This window comes from Carcharodon carcharias, chromosome 12, assembly GCF_017639515.1.
Source record: "Carcharodon carcharias isolate sCarCar2 chromosome 12, sCarCar2.pri, whole genome shotgun sequence".
Taxonomy (NCBI): domain Eukaryota; kingdom Metazoa; phylum Chordata; class Chondrichthyes; order Lamniformes; family Lamnidae; genus Carcharodon; species Carcharodon carcharias.
In genome coordinates this window covers 63002116-63017032 of record NC_054478.1, presented here as the reverse complement: position 1 = coordinate 63017032, position 14917 = coordinate 63002116, and the positions used below count along the sequence as shown (strand labels likewise).

The 14917-nt window shown below is 45.1% G+C and overlaps 1 protein-coding gene across 2 annotated transcripts in view; it reads right to left on the bottom strand.

Annotated features, from left to right (window-relative positions):
* The window catches only part of ifih1 (interferon induced with helicase C domain 1), a 182561-nt gene that overhangs the window by 51269 nt on the left and 116375 nt on the right, over window positions 1-14917 (bottom strand). For both annotated transcript variants that reach the window (XM_041201770.1, XM_041201769.1), the window contains 2 exons: window positions 2396-2625; window positions 80-290 (listed from right to left, as the gene is read on the bottom strand). In XM_041201770.1, the coding sequence (XP_041057704.1) occupies window positions 80-290; window positions 2396-2625 (441 nt within the window). The remainder of the gene's footprint in view (window positions 1-79; window positions 291-2395; window positions 2626-14917) is intronic.

Sequence of the window (14917 nt, the reverse complement as noted above, 5' to 3'; positions counted from 1 at the left end):
CTATAACAAGTATTATAAGTGATTAAAGTATTCAAATAATTAGTGTATAAAATGTATATATGAAAGACCAAAAAGTTACCTGATATTTTGAGATTATCAGCATCACTATTGTTTAGTTCAGCCAGCTGATTCTCCAGGATCTGAGCTGTACAGATAATAATGTCATTCGCACGCACCACTTGAGGGAAGGAAATCTTCAGCTGTGTATCACCACTTATTTTGCTGACACTATACTTATCTTTCAGATATGGATTGAACTCCTTACGGAAATGCTGGTCAACTAAAGGCACCTGGCGTACATATGAATGAAAGAGAAACAGTCTTTTGTAATTTTGCCGACCTGAATGAATTAAAATAGGAATCTAATGTTGTTCGATGCTTTCCCCACAATGCAATGTGGTCCATTTGAGTGGCTACACTTCAAAATTATTAAATTGCTTTAAAGTGCTTAGGGTCATCCTGAGGTTGTGCAAGGTTCTATGTAAATGCAGCCTTTATTTCCTTTTTTCTCTTTTAAGTAGATTTTAACTTAATCTTATTTCAACAGATTTTCATGGCAGCAGTTTTGGCTTTAACAAAATAAGAACAATGTTATTGTCCTTTACTGATGCAAGAAAACCACAACACTGTGATTTCTATATATCTGTCATCCCACACTAGGTTAACTTTTATCCATGATATCTATAAGTTAGTAGATTGCCAATGCCATTGATCACAATGAGCCAGGGAAAACATTATTTTAGAATGTGGATTTGCTTAGCCTTATCCCTCTGATCACAGTCTAATGGCATCAGAAATTGAACCCTTTGCACCCTGATCTTGGGATTCTTTTCTTTCTTCTCTCTTGGTCAACAGGATCTCCCTCTCACTGGGCTGATTAATACAGGGGCGCGGGCGACACATATGCGCAGCAACCACGTCAGAGTGGAGCCAACATGTTCCACGCCATAAAACGCTGTGGGGCAGATTAATGAGGGTCAAGTGGGACCTCCGTCCTCTGGAGCTGCTTGCCAGTCCAATTGGCTGGTAATTCCATCAGCCCTGGCAGTGCCAGGAAGGTGTCAGTGGCCGCTGTTGGGACTGCTGGTGAAGAGAGGACCTCAAGGCCTTGGAACCCGGAGCAGGTAAGTCTAGGGTCTTAGGCTGGGAGTGTTTGGGTAGATTAGGGAGAGGGGCAGTTGCTGGGGAGGGGGTGGGTTTTAGGGAGGGAGCAGGTAATAAGGAAGGGGGTGTTCAACCTAAGGAGAGCTGCCCTGCAATCGGCAATGGGCAACTCCTGAAGAGCAACTCCCCCTTTCTTCCTGCCTTTTAAACATTCAAATTTAATAATTGGGCTTTCGGCTGCCATGCTGCTGCCCATGCCAAATGTTTTATAGAGTGTTCATTTAAATATGGCACCTGTCACCCATGGGTGGGGTGGGGTGAGCTCGGGGGTGGGCGGGAAGGTGGTGAGATGGGTGCCTACTCTGTTTTACCTGCCACCATCACCCCCCACCCCACGACACCCCCCACCCCACCACAGGAAACACACCTGCCAGGGGAACGTAAAAGTCAGCCCTCTGTTTCTGTTTCTTTCTCTTCCCTTTCTAACAGGGTCCTCTGGTTCTCATTGCTACCCTAATAGTATCTTTCTCCCCTCCTAAAACTGGTTACCCAGAGAGTCTTTCCTCACTATTCCCCCTTCAACAACCTCTTTCTTCCTTTAATCTTTCAACTCACTTCCCCCATAAGGATCTTTGTTTCCTCTCTGATAACAATGTCTGTCTCTCTCTCTCGCCAGGCTCCAGAGCCGCTGAAAGAGGTAAATACATCAGGACTTTGTTTATCAGAGACAAACTCATTTGCGATCATGTTTCAAAGTTATAGAAAGAAAGAAGAATCTGTGCATGCATATTTTGTTTATGTGCATTAAATCATATTATCAAATCTCAGATTTGGTCTGCCCATTAGGTAGGCATTTTGACAAGTAGACTTGTAATTTAGGATGTTCATGGGCTTGTTAGGATGTATGCATGTGGTTCTCCCCTATCAAACAGACTGCAAATCACTGCTCTGGTCTTGCTGGCTGTGCTTTATATTCTGCAGCTCTCAATTTCAGTGGTGCAGTATAGCTACTAAGAGGAGATGGTCTCATACCATTTCAGCTTTGCACTGTTGCAAAAAATTCCCACGATAAAAGAGTTAATGGAATTGTCTATCCTTCTCTGACTTTAAAAATTACAGTGGCAGTTGGATCAAGCAGTCCATAGAGATTTGCTTTCCTCATTTGGTGCACTCCAAGCAATATAACCCTCCACTGTCTATCTAAATAGCTCCAAAAATGGCATTTAGAATATAAAACTAGCAGCAGTATAAGTGAATGTGTCACCCATAACAAGAGGTAATAATGAATTACCTTGTTAACAAGCACTATAACTTTTCCCGTTTTGCCCTGTAACTTCATTTTGTCCAGATGATATCTTGTAATGTATACAGCCACCCTGGTCTTTCCACTTCCAGTGGGCAGGCAGATAATGAGGTTTTTACCCTCCAAAGCTGGAGCTGCAACCTCTTGCTGATAGTCTCGGAGCTGGATCTCAGGAACTGGTGATTGTCTGCCTTTCTCCTTGTTTTCTTCATCGGAATCTGAAATATAGCAAATTTCAAGATGATGGAATAGGGATTAGGATTGATATAAAAATTGTTGGTCTCTTCTGTACCTACAAAGATGGATGCTGACAATGGAAAGTGTTCAGCAAAAGGCTTTTAAAGTAAAAAACAAAATTGTCATTAGTTAGCAACTGTGCTGAAATTATTATAGTATCCCAATAGGTCAGTACAGCAGGTCAGAAAGGGATTATCCAGAATCTTCTGAACGTCAAAAAGCATGCCTGTCTGTCTAGGTGTTCTGCATATGTCAGCTTGTTGTACACTTTTCCAGGGTTTGATAGCGCTAAATCTGCTCTTAATCCAAAGTTGTGCAGCTGCCACTTCAACCATTAAACCCCCTCAAGACTCCATCCACTCAGTGCTATCACAGAACAGCCTAATGGCAAGAATGCCCTTGACTAGCATTTTTGAGTTAAGATTTGACATTTTTTTTAAAAAAAGATCAAGGTTCATTTTCAAGAAAGTTTGAATAAGATGTGCTCACCTTGACCTTACTTCTCCTCTAAGTCCCTTAGGGGCTTTCATTCTTAAAATTACAAAAATTGTCCCATATTTGCACTAAGTGCACCCGTCAGCCACAATGGCCGTTTTTCATGCCATATTGTCTCAAACCCGCCGCATTAATTATGCATTCCCAGGAAACATGCCGTTTCCATGGCATCTCATTTGCCCGCCACGCCATCACCTCGCCATTTTAGCACACTGGGCGCCATATTTAAAGCCCAGCCGCGCGCACACATCTCAGTGCTTTCAGCCTACAACTGCTACAAAGAAGACATGGCCCTGAAAGGCAAAAAAACTGCCTTGAACTGTCAAGTTCAATGACGAGTCTCTCAAGTGCCTTTTGAACACAGTGGAGGCTCACCATGAAGTCCTCTACCCCTGCTCAGGCCACAGGATGGGCAGCACCTCACTAATCCGACTTGGGAGGCGGTGGCAGTGGGGGTCAGCGCCAATGCCCTTCAAAAGAGGACAGACACCCAGCGCAGGCAAGAGGATGAATGATCTCCTCCATTCCGCCACTCTTTTCATCACTCAACTCGCACACTACACAAACCCATCACACATCCACAGGGTCATCACTCCCAGCACCATTCACTCTCCCACACCTTCATTGTCCTCATCCTGTTCCATGGGACCACTCACCACCCACACAGGCCAGGCATACGTACCATCTGGCCTGGCAGGCATCCTGCTTAAACTCTCTCCATCTCTATTCATGCAGGACAAGTTGGCACACAACAAGAGGGAGACCTCGCAGACCAGTGGAGGAATACCTGAAATCAACATCCTCATGGACTTTGAAAACACAGTCAACCAGCTGGCCAGCGAGGATCTGGATAGGTCCTGTGCTGACGGTGAGGTTGGCACTGCTCTACCAAGTGACGATCCAACATGCAACATCCAAAAGACAAACATGCCGTGAGTGATGTGTCCTGTTTCACAGGCCACTGCCTTGCATTAATTACTTCTCCTTGCTTCCGCAGTCACTTATGGGAAATAGGTGACCGGGTCCATGGCCCAGAGCTTCCAATCAAGCCCCAAAGAAACCTCTGAAGAGGAATCTCTGGAGGTACCCTTCTTGAGGTTCCATCACAGTGCTCACACACACCCTCCATCAGCACAGAGACACACACCTTGGTGGGACCTAGCTTTACAGTAGCCTTGGGATCACAATCTGGTGAGCACGTTGCGCTGTCGGCGATGGCAGGGACTTCCCAGTATCCAGCAATCTAAGGACTGTTGAAGGCCAGAAATTTGCTGAGTCCGAGCCAGGTGACAAGCCTCTGGACTCGGTCATGTTAAAGTTGCTGGAGCTGCAAAGGCAAGCTTGGGAACATCAGGAAGGGATGTCCGCTGCACTCCTCACATTGCAAGGCACGATAGAGGAGTCCGTCCACCTTCGGGCTGAGGCGATAGGGCCGGCATGCCAATGCGCTGAGGTCAACACCAGTAGGATGGTGGCTGCCATGGAGACCTTGGTCCAGGACATCACTCCTGCACAGGCTGAACTCCAATGCTGATGCAATAGTTGGCCTCCAACAGTGTGAGTGCAAGAAGGTGCAGGGCAGCTTGATCTCAGTCCAGCTACCCCTTCTCCTCAAGAAGTCAGCCAGGGGCCCTTGGACTCTGGGAGTGTCCGGCCTATCCGAATCCCCTCTTCCTGTGACCTCAGCAGCTCCAAGGCTGAGGAGGATGCCACTGCCACTAAGCAGGACCCCGAAAGTAGGCTGGGGCCCTCAAGGTCTTGGCCCTCAAGAGGACGCCTGCCAAGGTAATCACAGACGGGGCATAATAGTCAGCAGTCTACCTCCACCTCTGCTGTGGATGGCCAGGGAGCACCAAGACGGAGTGGCAGGGTTAGGAAAGTTAAAGAGAATTAGTTGCACTGGGCATGTGTGACCGACTGCGAGTTGCAGCATGAGCCTCGTTGTACCTTCGCTTTGCTGCAGTCTGAGGCCGTTGCACGGGTGTCATCATCCACGTCCTCTGTGGTAGCCCTTGTACCCGAAGAGCCATCCCTGCAGCCTCTGTGGACCCTGGAAGACTTCAAGGATCTGTGACCGACTGAGAGTGTAGGAGTTGCGGACACTCCCTGGAAACTGTGTGCAGACTCCAGGATGCATTTGTGGTGGTCATACACCAGCTGCACATTCAGCGAACGGAAGCCCATGCAGTTGACATAGTTGACTGTGTGTTACTATGGAGATCTGAGCGCCATGTGAGTGCAGGTGATGGTACTCTGCACCTGTGGGAAACCGGAAATCTGGGCAAATCTAATCACTCTTGCACCTTGGCTGTCCTTGTCCGGGGCAAAATGCACAAAGTTGTATGCCCTCACGAAGATGTCATCTGTGACCTCTTGGGTGCATTTGTGGGTAGAGGCTTGTGATATCCCACAAGGGTCACCAGTTGAGCCCTGAAAGGAGCCACTGGCATAAATTGAGCGCCACTGTCACTTTCACGGCCACTGGCATTGGATGCCCTCCATGTCCCCATGGTGCCATATCCTGCAGTAGCTGGCAGATGTAACCAACCAGTTCCCTCAACATGCAGTCTTCGGTGACATTGGTTCTCAGTCATTTGCAGGAATAAAAGGCGGCGCCTATAGACCCTGGGTCTAGGCAGGCTCTCTGTGGCTCTTTGGAGATGTGTGCATGAGCCCCAGCCACCTCTTTTTCCAGAGAGTGTTGCTACTCCCTCTGCGCAGCCAGCTGTCTCAGTCATTCTCCTCTCCATCGTCTTCGCTGTCTGTACAACACGAGGCATACAGTTAGTTCACCAGGCTCCACGATCCTGATGTACTCCTTCTGCAGGATGAAAGAGTGAGATGAGTGGGTTAACATGGAAGTACTAAGAATCTGTCTTGGTTAATGTCTGAAGCCTTTTAACGCATTCCGCAGATTGTTGGTCACCACTTCAATGGCTAGAGATTAGTGCGCTGCATGGCTGCCCAAAACCCCACCCACCTCTGCCCCACCCCACTTGAGTGATTGGTGGCAGCTTTGGCCATTGCACTGCATGCTGTGCTCTCAGCTCAGTTGCAGGCATTCACCTAACCCACACTGCAAGGCTGCACTCTGAGTACCATAAGGCATACAGCTAGTACACCAGGCTCCATGATCCTTATGTACTCCTCCTGCAGGATGAAATAGAGAGACACGCGGGTTAATATGGGTGTACTAAGAATCTGTCTCGGCTAAGTCTGAAGGCTCCTTAATGCATCCCGGAGCTTGAACTCTGGGGAGACTGTCAAACCAGGATGAAGACATTGCAAGGGGCTGTGAGCACCTTCAGCAGTGACCGCTCCATGGCCAGCTTTAGCAAGGAGATTATACAACGTGCCCAGTCATCCAACGGTTCTGCAGTCCACTAAAATGTTCATTAGTTTACAGTCTGTGCCCAAGGGGTGAAAAGCTCTGGAACACTTGGTGGCACTTTGATGCCTCTGCTTTAGTGGGCAGATAAGCTAAAGACCCGACTCCAATCATATCAATGTGGCTGCGCCTGAACTGTCTCAGCTGCAGAGGAATAGTCACTTTATGCAATATTTCCCTAATCCGTGATGCTTCCCTCACCACCCCCCTCAACCCGCACATGCTTGTGTGCTACCTTCAACCACAGGGCAGCCCTTGCACCCCCACCCTCCCAAGTCGCCTCAACCACAGGGCAGCCCTTTCTCCCCCCATAACACGCCTCAACCACAGGGCAGCCCTTGCCCCCCACCTTCCCAAGTCGCCTCAACCACAGGGCGGCCCTTCCCCACTTGCCCCCACTCCACCACCCCTTCCACTCCCACAATATGCCTCAACCACAGGGCAGCCCTTTCCCCCACCCAACCCCCCAACGTGCCTCAACTGCATGGCAGCTGTTGCCCCTCCAAGTCACCTCAGCCGTAGGGCAGCCCATGTCCCTTCCGCCCTAATACGCCTCAGCCTTGAAGTCCAACAGGTGACCCTCATGAGCACTCCGCAACATTACTGTGTACTCGCCTCCAAGTTCCCCTCAAAGTGCAGCCTGCCAAGTGCACACCTTTTATATTTTGATATGAAACACGTCAGCGTGAGGTGTGCAAATGATCCAGGTTGGGTGGGGAGGGGGGGGGGGTGGTGCGGGGGTGGTAATTCCAGTGGGCTGGCCTTATAATGATATGCTGATGTATTGCAATGAGATTCCCAATGTCCGTTGGCAAGGAACATCGTGAAACCGATTATTGGCCTTCTTGCCATATTGTCCGCTCGCACCACCAAACACACCCGAAGCCAGCGGGCATTGAAAATCTCGGCCAAAGGTTTTCATTCTCATTAACAGGCCCATGTATTCACTGCACAAATGAAGTGGTAGGAAACTACAAAAACTGCAGTAAGTCACAAGGTTTTAATTTACAAACAAAAGTTTAGAACTTTGGGAAACAATTCTAAAAAGCAGTTTGTGTAAGTGGCTTTCAAAGATTGACTGTAATATGGCAGAGTGTTAGTGCAGCACTTAGGTACTGTAATATACTGTGGCATAGGAATGGAGTTCTAAGTAATATGCTCTTCATTGTGAAGTTGAGCTGTGTCATTGCAGGGAGACACTAAGCAGAGGCATTGTACTGCTTAATCAAGAGGGAGGGAAAACAACAGAGAAAAGTACACTCGGCCACTTATGCACATTTCTCAGTTTCTGGCTTCAGAGAGACACTTGAAAGCAGGATATCAAGTGGGGGTGATGCATGACACAGGATAATTAAAGAAAGAATAATGGAAAGAAAACACCTAAAAAGGAGAGTATTTTCACTCATAAAAAGTTGAAAATTATGTATGCCCACTTTCTTTTTGCTTCTTCTCATGTTGCCTGGCAACGTGATTCAAGAAACAAAAACAGCCAGGAAATATATTTCTGATTATATATACCCAATAGTCCAGTTAAAGGGGTGGGGTACATGATCACCACCTAACAGCAGGACACTGTTACTTACTTACAATATTCTAATCAAAATTTAAAACAAGTTTTACCTAAACAGCTTTGTTCAAATATGAGTTGCATTGTTACAATCTCATGCTTCTCCAATATTTTCTGACCTTAAATAGAAATAAAGAGAATGTTTCTTCTCGTTGAAGTCTTTTTTCATTTATCATGTCTAACCACCATATCCCCAGACAGAAAAGCAGATGAGAGACCTGCTGTCAGAATTCTACAAATAATATGACGTCAGTCATTAAGATGTGACAAAATGATAGACTGACTCTCACGCACAACTTTTCTCCCCCACTTACCACCCAAAGTCTGTCAAATCTTCTGCTGATTTCCAGTAATGAACAGAACTGAGACAGATAACTGGGTGTTTGGGAAACAGTAGGTATAATGATGAACCAAAAAAAACCTTTAGCTTGAAACAGGAGACTGCAGTAAAAATGGATTGTGTATAGATGAATGCATTCAGTTGTCACTGTACATTAAGGCCTTAGATCAGGAATCAATTATCCTTACTACATCGCCACTAGCAACTTGTCAGAATGGATTTAACTCTCTTCCCCAAACTTTACCAAAAGTTTGCTTAATTATTCCATGATCTCAAAGCTGATTGAAATGTGTAAAACTATATGTTACACTGCTTCAGCTTCTGGTTTAATGTCAAAATAATTGACATTCTACTACCACTCAGATAGGATAACTGTTATATATGTATTAAATATACGCACTGGAAGACATTCAGAAAGAATTTTCATTTACGTGCATCTACAATGATATTCAGGCTTCATGGATTGAACATGCTCTTACCATATTCTAGACAACCTTAATACAGTTATTAGTGAAATAATAGTCTTATATTCAGTATTCCTTTAAATTGTATAGCTGTCATAATTCACAAAATAAAGGAAATAGCATTTTTAAACTCTGCAAAACTTATAAGTGTAAGAAATACAGCTAATACTGAAGCAGCAGAATAATTACTCACAAACAGAGGGTAGGTAATTGATGCCCTCCAGAATTGATTGCCTTTCTCCAGTAACAGGCTAGAACCTGTTAAGGCCCCAAATCTCCAGCCCAGGAATTTCAGGGCTGTGGTTACTATTTTTACATTGTATTGAATCCAGGGGTTGAAATTTGCGATGAGTGTGCGGGTGTGCACCTGACCCACTCAAGTTTAAAATGGCGCGTGATGACATCGGGCTAGTGTCCTGACCTCATCACGCACCCGTAGGGTATTTGGGTTGGCAGGCGCACACAGGAGTCAGCAGCGCGCCCGCCGATAATTAACATGTCTATTAAGGCTATTAAATTGAATTAAAATTTTCGCTGCCCAACCGACCTTAAATGACAGGCAAGCGAAAAAGCCAAGCAGCTTTTGGATTCTGTAGGGAATCCACAGATGAGATGAGGTTTCCAAAAGCAATTAAAAAGTGAATAAAAATTTTAAAATTTAATTTATAACACGTCCCTGCTCATGTGACACATTCAGCATGGGGAGATGGTTCCAGTGAGCAGAGTTTATAATGAGATGCTAAAATATTGAAATTAGGCTCCTGATGTGCGGCAGTGGGAAACATGGCCCACCATTGAAGGGTGGAGCGGACGATCGCCTATTGGTTTCAAGACAGCGTAAAACCAGCTTTTGGCTTTCCCGCCATTTTGTCTGCTCATGCCCACCATAATGCCGGCGCCAATGGAATTGGACGATTCCGCCCATTGTTTTTGCATTTGTATGGAATCAGGTAAGGTATATTATTTAATTTTACTGCAACCGAAACGTAGGGCTTGGTATTGAAGGTAAACAATGCTAAAATGGTTAAAGGTTAGTGGTGAAGTCAATCACAAACTACCATCTGGCGAGAATTCAGCAATTTACAGCAGCTTGGTAAAATAATGAAAATAACAGAAGCACCAGTGTACACTGAAATGACCCTCGTGCATGCGCAAACTTCCGTACTCACCCTCCTCCCTTTCATCGAGTCCCGTTTGATTGAAGATTTTAGATGCACTAAAAGTCATGAGACCAAGCTTAACATAATCTGAACTAATACTAAAGGAATATCTGACCAGCAAATAGGTTAAAGGAGCTCTGTGTAATAACCCTCAAACATGGTCTGATAATAATGGTTTCAGTGTACACTGGTGCTTGTGTTATCTTCATTATTTTACTGAGCAGCTGTAAATTGCTGAATTCTCACCAGATGGTAGTTTGTGATTGACTTCACCACTAACCTTTAACCATTTTAGCATTGTTTACCTTCAATACCAAGCCCTACGTTTAGGTTGCATTAAAACTAAATGATATACCTTACCTGTTTCCATATAAATGCAAAAACAATGGGCAGAATTGCCCAGTTCCATTGGCGGCGGCATTATGGTGGGCATGAGCGAGCAATATGGCAAGAAGGCCAAAAGCTGATTTTACGCTGTTCTGAAACCAATAGGCGATCGTCCGCTCCACCCTTCAATGGTGGGCCATGTTTCCCACTGCCACACGTCAGGAGCCTAATTTCAATATTTTAGCTTCTCATTATAAACTCTGCTCATGGGAATCATCTCCCCACGCTGAATCATCTAGGATCTACTGTATATAAGTGACATGTACCTGGCAAACTGCACTTCACCTGGGACTTCGAGGTTTGTTTGTCTCCCTTGCTTCAGACAGCACTTGTGGTCATCAGCGCCAGGCTTCAGAGGCAGCGCCACATTACTTGTAGAGGGGCTTACAGGCAGTTCTTTACCTACCAGACAAACCGTAAGGCCGGGATGGCTTTTCAATTGGCTGCATGGCTATGGCTTGCTTGGTCAAGGGGGAGAAGAGCCTCATGCAAGGGAAGAAGCTGCAGAGCTAGAGCTGTACTGGGGAGGGTGTGTGTGTGGGGGCACATGTTGATCTGTGCAAGTGACCTGAAGATACTGAGGGCTGAGGAGCCAAAGGAGATGAGGCCAGATGGAAATGTGAGGGGGTGTGTGAGAGTGAGTGGTGATGTTCCTTGAGCTGGCAGTGAGTGAGATGTCAGTGAATGTGTAAGTCTGTGAGTTTAGAGTGATGAGATGGTTGCCTTAACCTGACAACACAGATGAAATCATTCATCCTCTTTCTGCACTGGATGGCCAACCTCTTCTGTACAGTGTTGGCACTGACCACTATTGCAATCTCCTCTCAAGCTGGAATGTTGAGATTGCTAGACCTCTTGTGGCCAGAGTGGGGGTGGAGGACATCACAGCGGGCCTCCAAAAGGCATTCCAGTGACAGGTCACTGAACTCTACCTGGATTTCAGGGCCATGTCTTCACTGGAGCAGTCCTGGGCTGCAAGCATTGAGAAGTGTGCATGCGACTGCAGTTTAAATATGGCAGCCGCCATGAGGAAGCGGCGAGGTAATGGCGTGGCGGGGCAATCGGAGGCCAGCTGCCAGTGAGACAGCGTGTTTCATGTGGCTGGATAATTAATGAGGAGAAAAGTGGACGGTACAGCGCAAAAACACACCATTGCGGCCAGCAGGTAAAGTGACTTTTTTCAAGCCCACGCCTGCACTTAGTACAAACTTGGGACAATTCTGCCCAATCTTTCATTATAGTTGCAACTAAATTAAATGCTAAAAAACACAGCTATATCATTTTTCATATTCTGAGCTTAGTTTCACTGCAGTTGCAAGCTCATTCAATGAATGTAATCAGGAAAATTAACTTTGACCCAGGAAGGTCAAGGAGGTAATGTTGGAGGGCATTCAGATGGAAGCTAGGAGTATGGCAAACGGTGGGACCATTAATTTGCTGAGAAGAGAGTTTACTTAGCAGAGATTTTATATAACGTGGTGAAATAAAAATTCTGAGCTGCAAGTGTTGCTAGAGATGAGCTGGTGTCATTGTGGTTGTGTTGAGATGAATCAATAACGCAATAACACTGAACTTTGACACTGCAACTGGAGTCAGGTGGTTAGGTTAAGACCATAATAATGATGTTTTTCAAGATACTGACAATTCGACAGTGGGGAAACCTCCCTACTGGAGCGCTACACCAAAAATATCTTCAGCAAGAGCTATAAATCCATAAGAATTAAAAGTGAGAAAACTATCCTCTGTGATCACATGAATAATGGAGAAAGAATCTGGATGATAAACAAATAAAAACACTTCCAGCTTAAGCAAATATTGCAAACCTACTGTGGGGCTTAGAGCACAAAGGGGTTAAAAATCTTAAAAAACTGGCAATCTGATCCCAACCAGCTCACATCCAATTTTAAAGGAGGGCAGTTGGAGGATGGGTGGTCAGCCACCCTCAGGGACTGTGTCAGTCACTAAAATATCTTAAAGAGCCTCAGGAAACCTGAAGGGAAGTATGAAAGGCCAGATCCATTGGCAAAGTGCCACAACAGCACTGCTTGTGGAATCAGGAGGCGTAGGAGTGCTCCCCCATCCCTCCCGGTCTATCAAGCTTAACGCAATATTGTCAGACCCCTTGATTGGCTGACTCTCCAACTGTCAATCTGGTTGGTTGCAGCCAGGAAGAAATTTAAAACAGCTCCTGCCATTGCACTTGGGAAACCTGTACTTCCAGGCTGCAAATCTTCTCCCTTCTCACAGTTATTATCGATGCCATTTTCGACAATATGTGTAAATATTATTCTTAATATGTTTAAATTAAGCATACTATAATTTTATTTCCACATTACTGGATGCTCTTTTTCATGAGGAAATTTAATGTACAATAGGCCTCTTAAAGGAGCGGAGGCTTATCCCTATTTTTTTATTTCTAGTTTTTTTTCTTTCAAATACAGGTTTTTGTGGTTTTCTGGTGTTTCATGAAAAAAATGACTATTTTCATAAACTTTGGGAAGGTATTCTTTCATAACGCGGATTATAATAGTTTATTACTTGATGTAAATTCACGAGAAAGCTGATAGTAACTGAAGCATCCACAGAACAGAAATTAAAAGAAATGCCAGGGAAAGTGATTAGATCCAGACAGCTCAATGTCACCAACTGTATCTGCAAGCCCTGGCATTACTATCTAACAATGACTGTGGGGAAGTGACTCTGAAAGCTCTAGGTCACCAGGGCCATATGCTGCAAGGATGGCTACAGCCAGCATACAGCATATCAACAACATGGTTCATGGCAAATTCATCTCCACTCTCAACTTTATTGTCCCCACCTCCTTCCTCAAACTAGTAAAGGAATTAGTTGCAGTCTCAGCCATTATGTCTGTACTCATACATCAAACAACTCAGCATTTCAGTTCTTTTTTCACTGAATAACAACAGCAACAGGGCAAGGCCACCCAATATCATCACAATGCTACATTTCCTCAAAGTATAAGGACCATAAATGGCAACCAACTTGCCATCCAAACATCAGATTCCTGCTCCTGCTCTGCCACAACCACTTTACAGTCAACAGCTGTACACTGAGAGTCACTGACAAGCTCATGAGCTGCATCCTTATGATGTCTCTTGCGGCTTCCTTTTGTTACATGCCATCTGATCATGGAAACTGGGAAGTACTCTTCACATATAGTGAAATGAAGAAGCAAACACACAATGACAGGCATATGTAGATCCTGTGGTGTATCCTAAACAGTAACTAGTGGTGTAGTGCAATGTCACTGGACTATAATCCAGAAGCCCAGGCTAATGATCTGAGGACATAGGTTCAAGTCCCACCATGGCAGCTGGTGGAATTTAAGTTCAATTAATGAAATCTAGAATTGAAAGCTAATTTCAGCAATGGTGACCATGGAGCTATTGTTGATTTCTGTAAAAACCATATGGTTCATTAATATCCTTTAGGGAGGGAAATCTGCCCTTCTTATCTGGTGTGGCCTACATGTGACTCCAGACTCTTAACTGCCCTCTGAATGGCCTGGCAAGCCATTCAGCTCAAGGGCAATTAGGGATGGGCAACTAAATATTGACCGTGCCAATGGCATACATGTCCCATGAAAGAATAGAAGAAATGTATTATGCATATTTAAAAATGTGAATGTACCAAGACTTTCAATTGTAGGTTTCAGTTTGATGCATACCTGGCTGGATATGGAAATGTATCAAAATCAAATGAACAGCTGAAGGTTGTACAATGTCTTGGCTGGGGCCAGCTTAAAAAGTGCTGACTGGGTCCTGTATCATTCCTAAAATTTGCCCACAGTCTCTTTCCTGCTTCCATATTTTAAAAGAGGAGTGAATAAAATAATTAACTTGTGGTTATGTTGCTCCAGCAGTAAAACTGAAGCCTTCACTATACAACAACCTAGCCAAAATGACATCCAGTGTAACCCCCACCAAGACAAAATTTAATGTGTCTTTCATTTTAACTTGCTGTCCGTTATTTTAATAGGTTAATGAAAGGATTAATGTCTCAACTAAAACAGTGGACAGAATAATTGAATATGAGCTAGTTAAATATTTTATACAATAAATTCACTCATTAATCTAGTCAGGCTAGCTCTGGTGAGGAGAGCTGTGGGGAGGAGAAGGAGTGTGTCATTGTGGAGGGCAGGGGAGGCTGTTTCAGTAGAATCAGCTTGTCAGCTTTACAGTATGGCCTCCCACATAGCATATGGCCTCTCATGACTGCTGCTGGTATTCTAACTGGGGCGGTGGGTCAGGCCCTTAATCAGCCACTTAAAGGCCTCAATTGCCATCCAGTTGGGAAGGCCATCATTGACTGCACCCCCCCCCCCCCACCCCCCAACTTAATTAGAGAGAGTCAGGAAGGTGACTTGCACTCTGCCTCCTGCCTTCCTTCATAATTCCATGTCCCCTCACCTGCCGGGAGAGAATTAAATTTTGTCTTGGTGGAGGTTACAC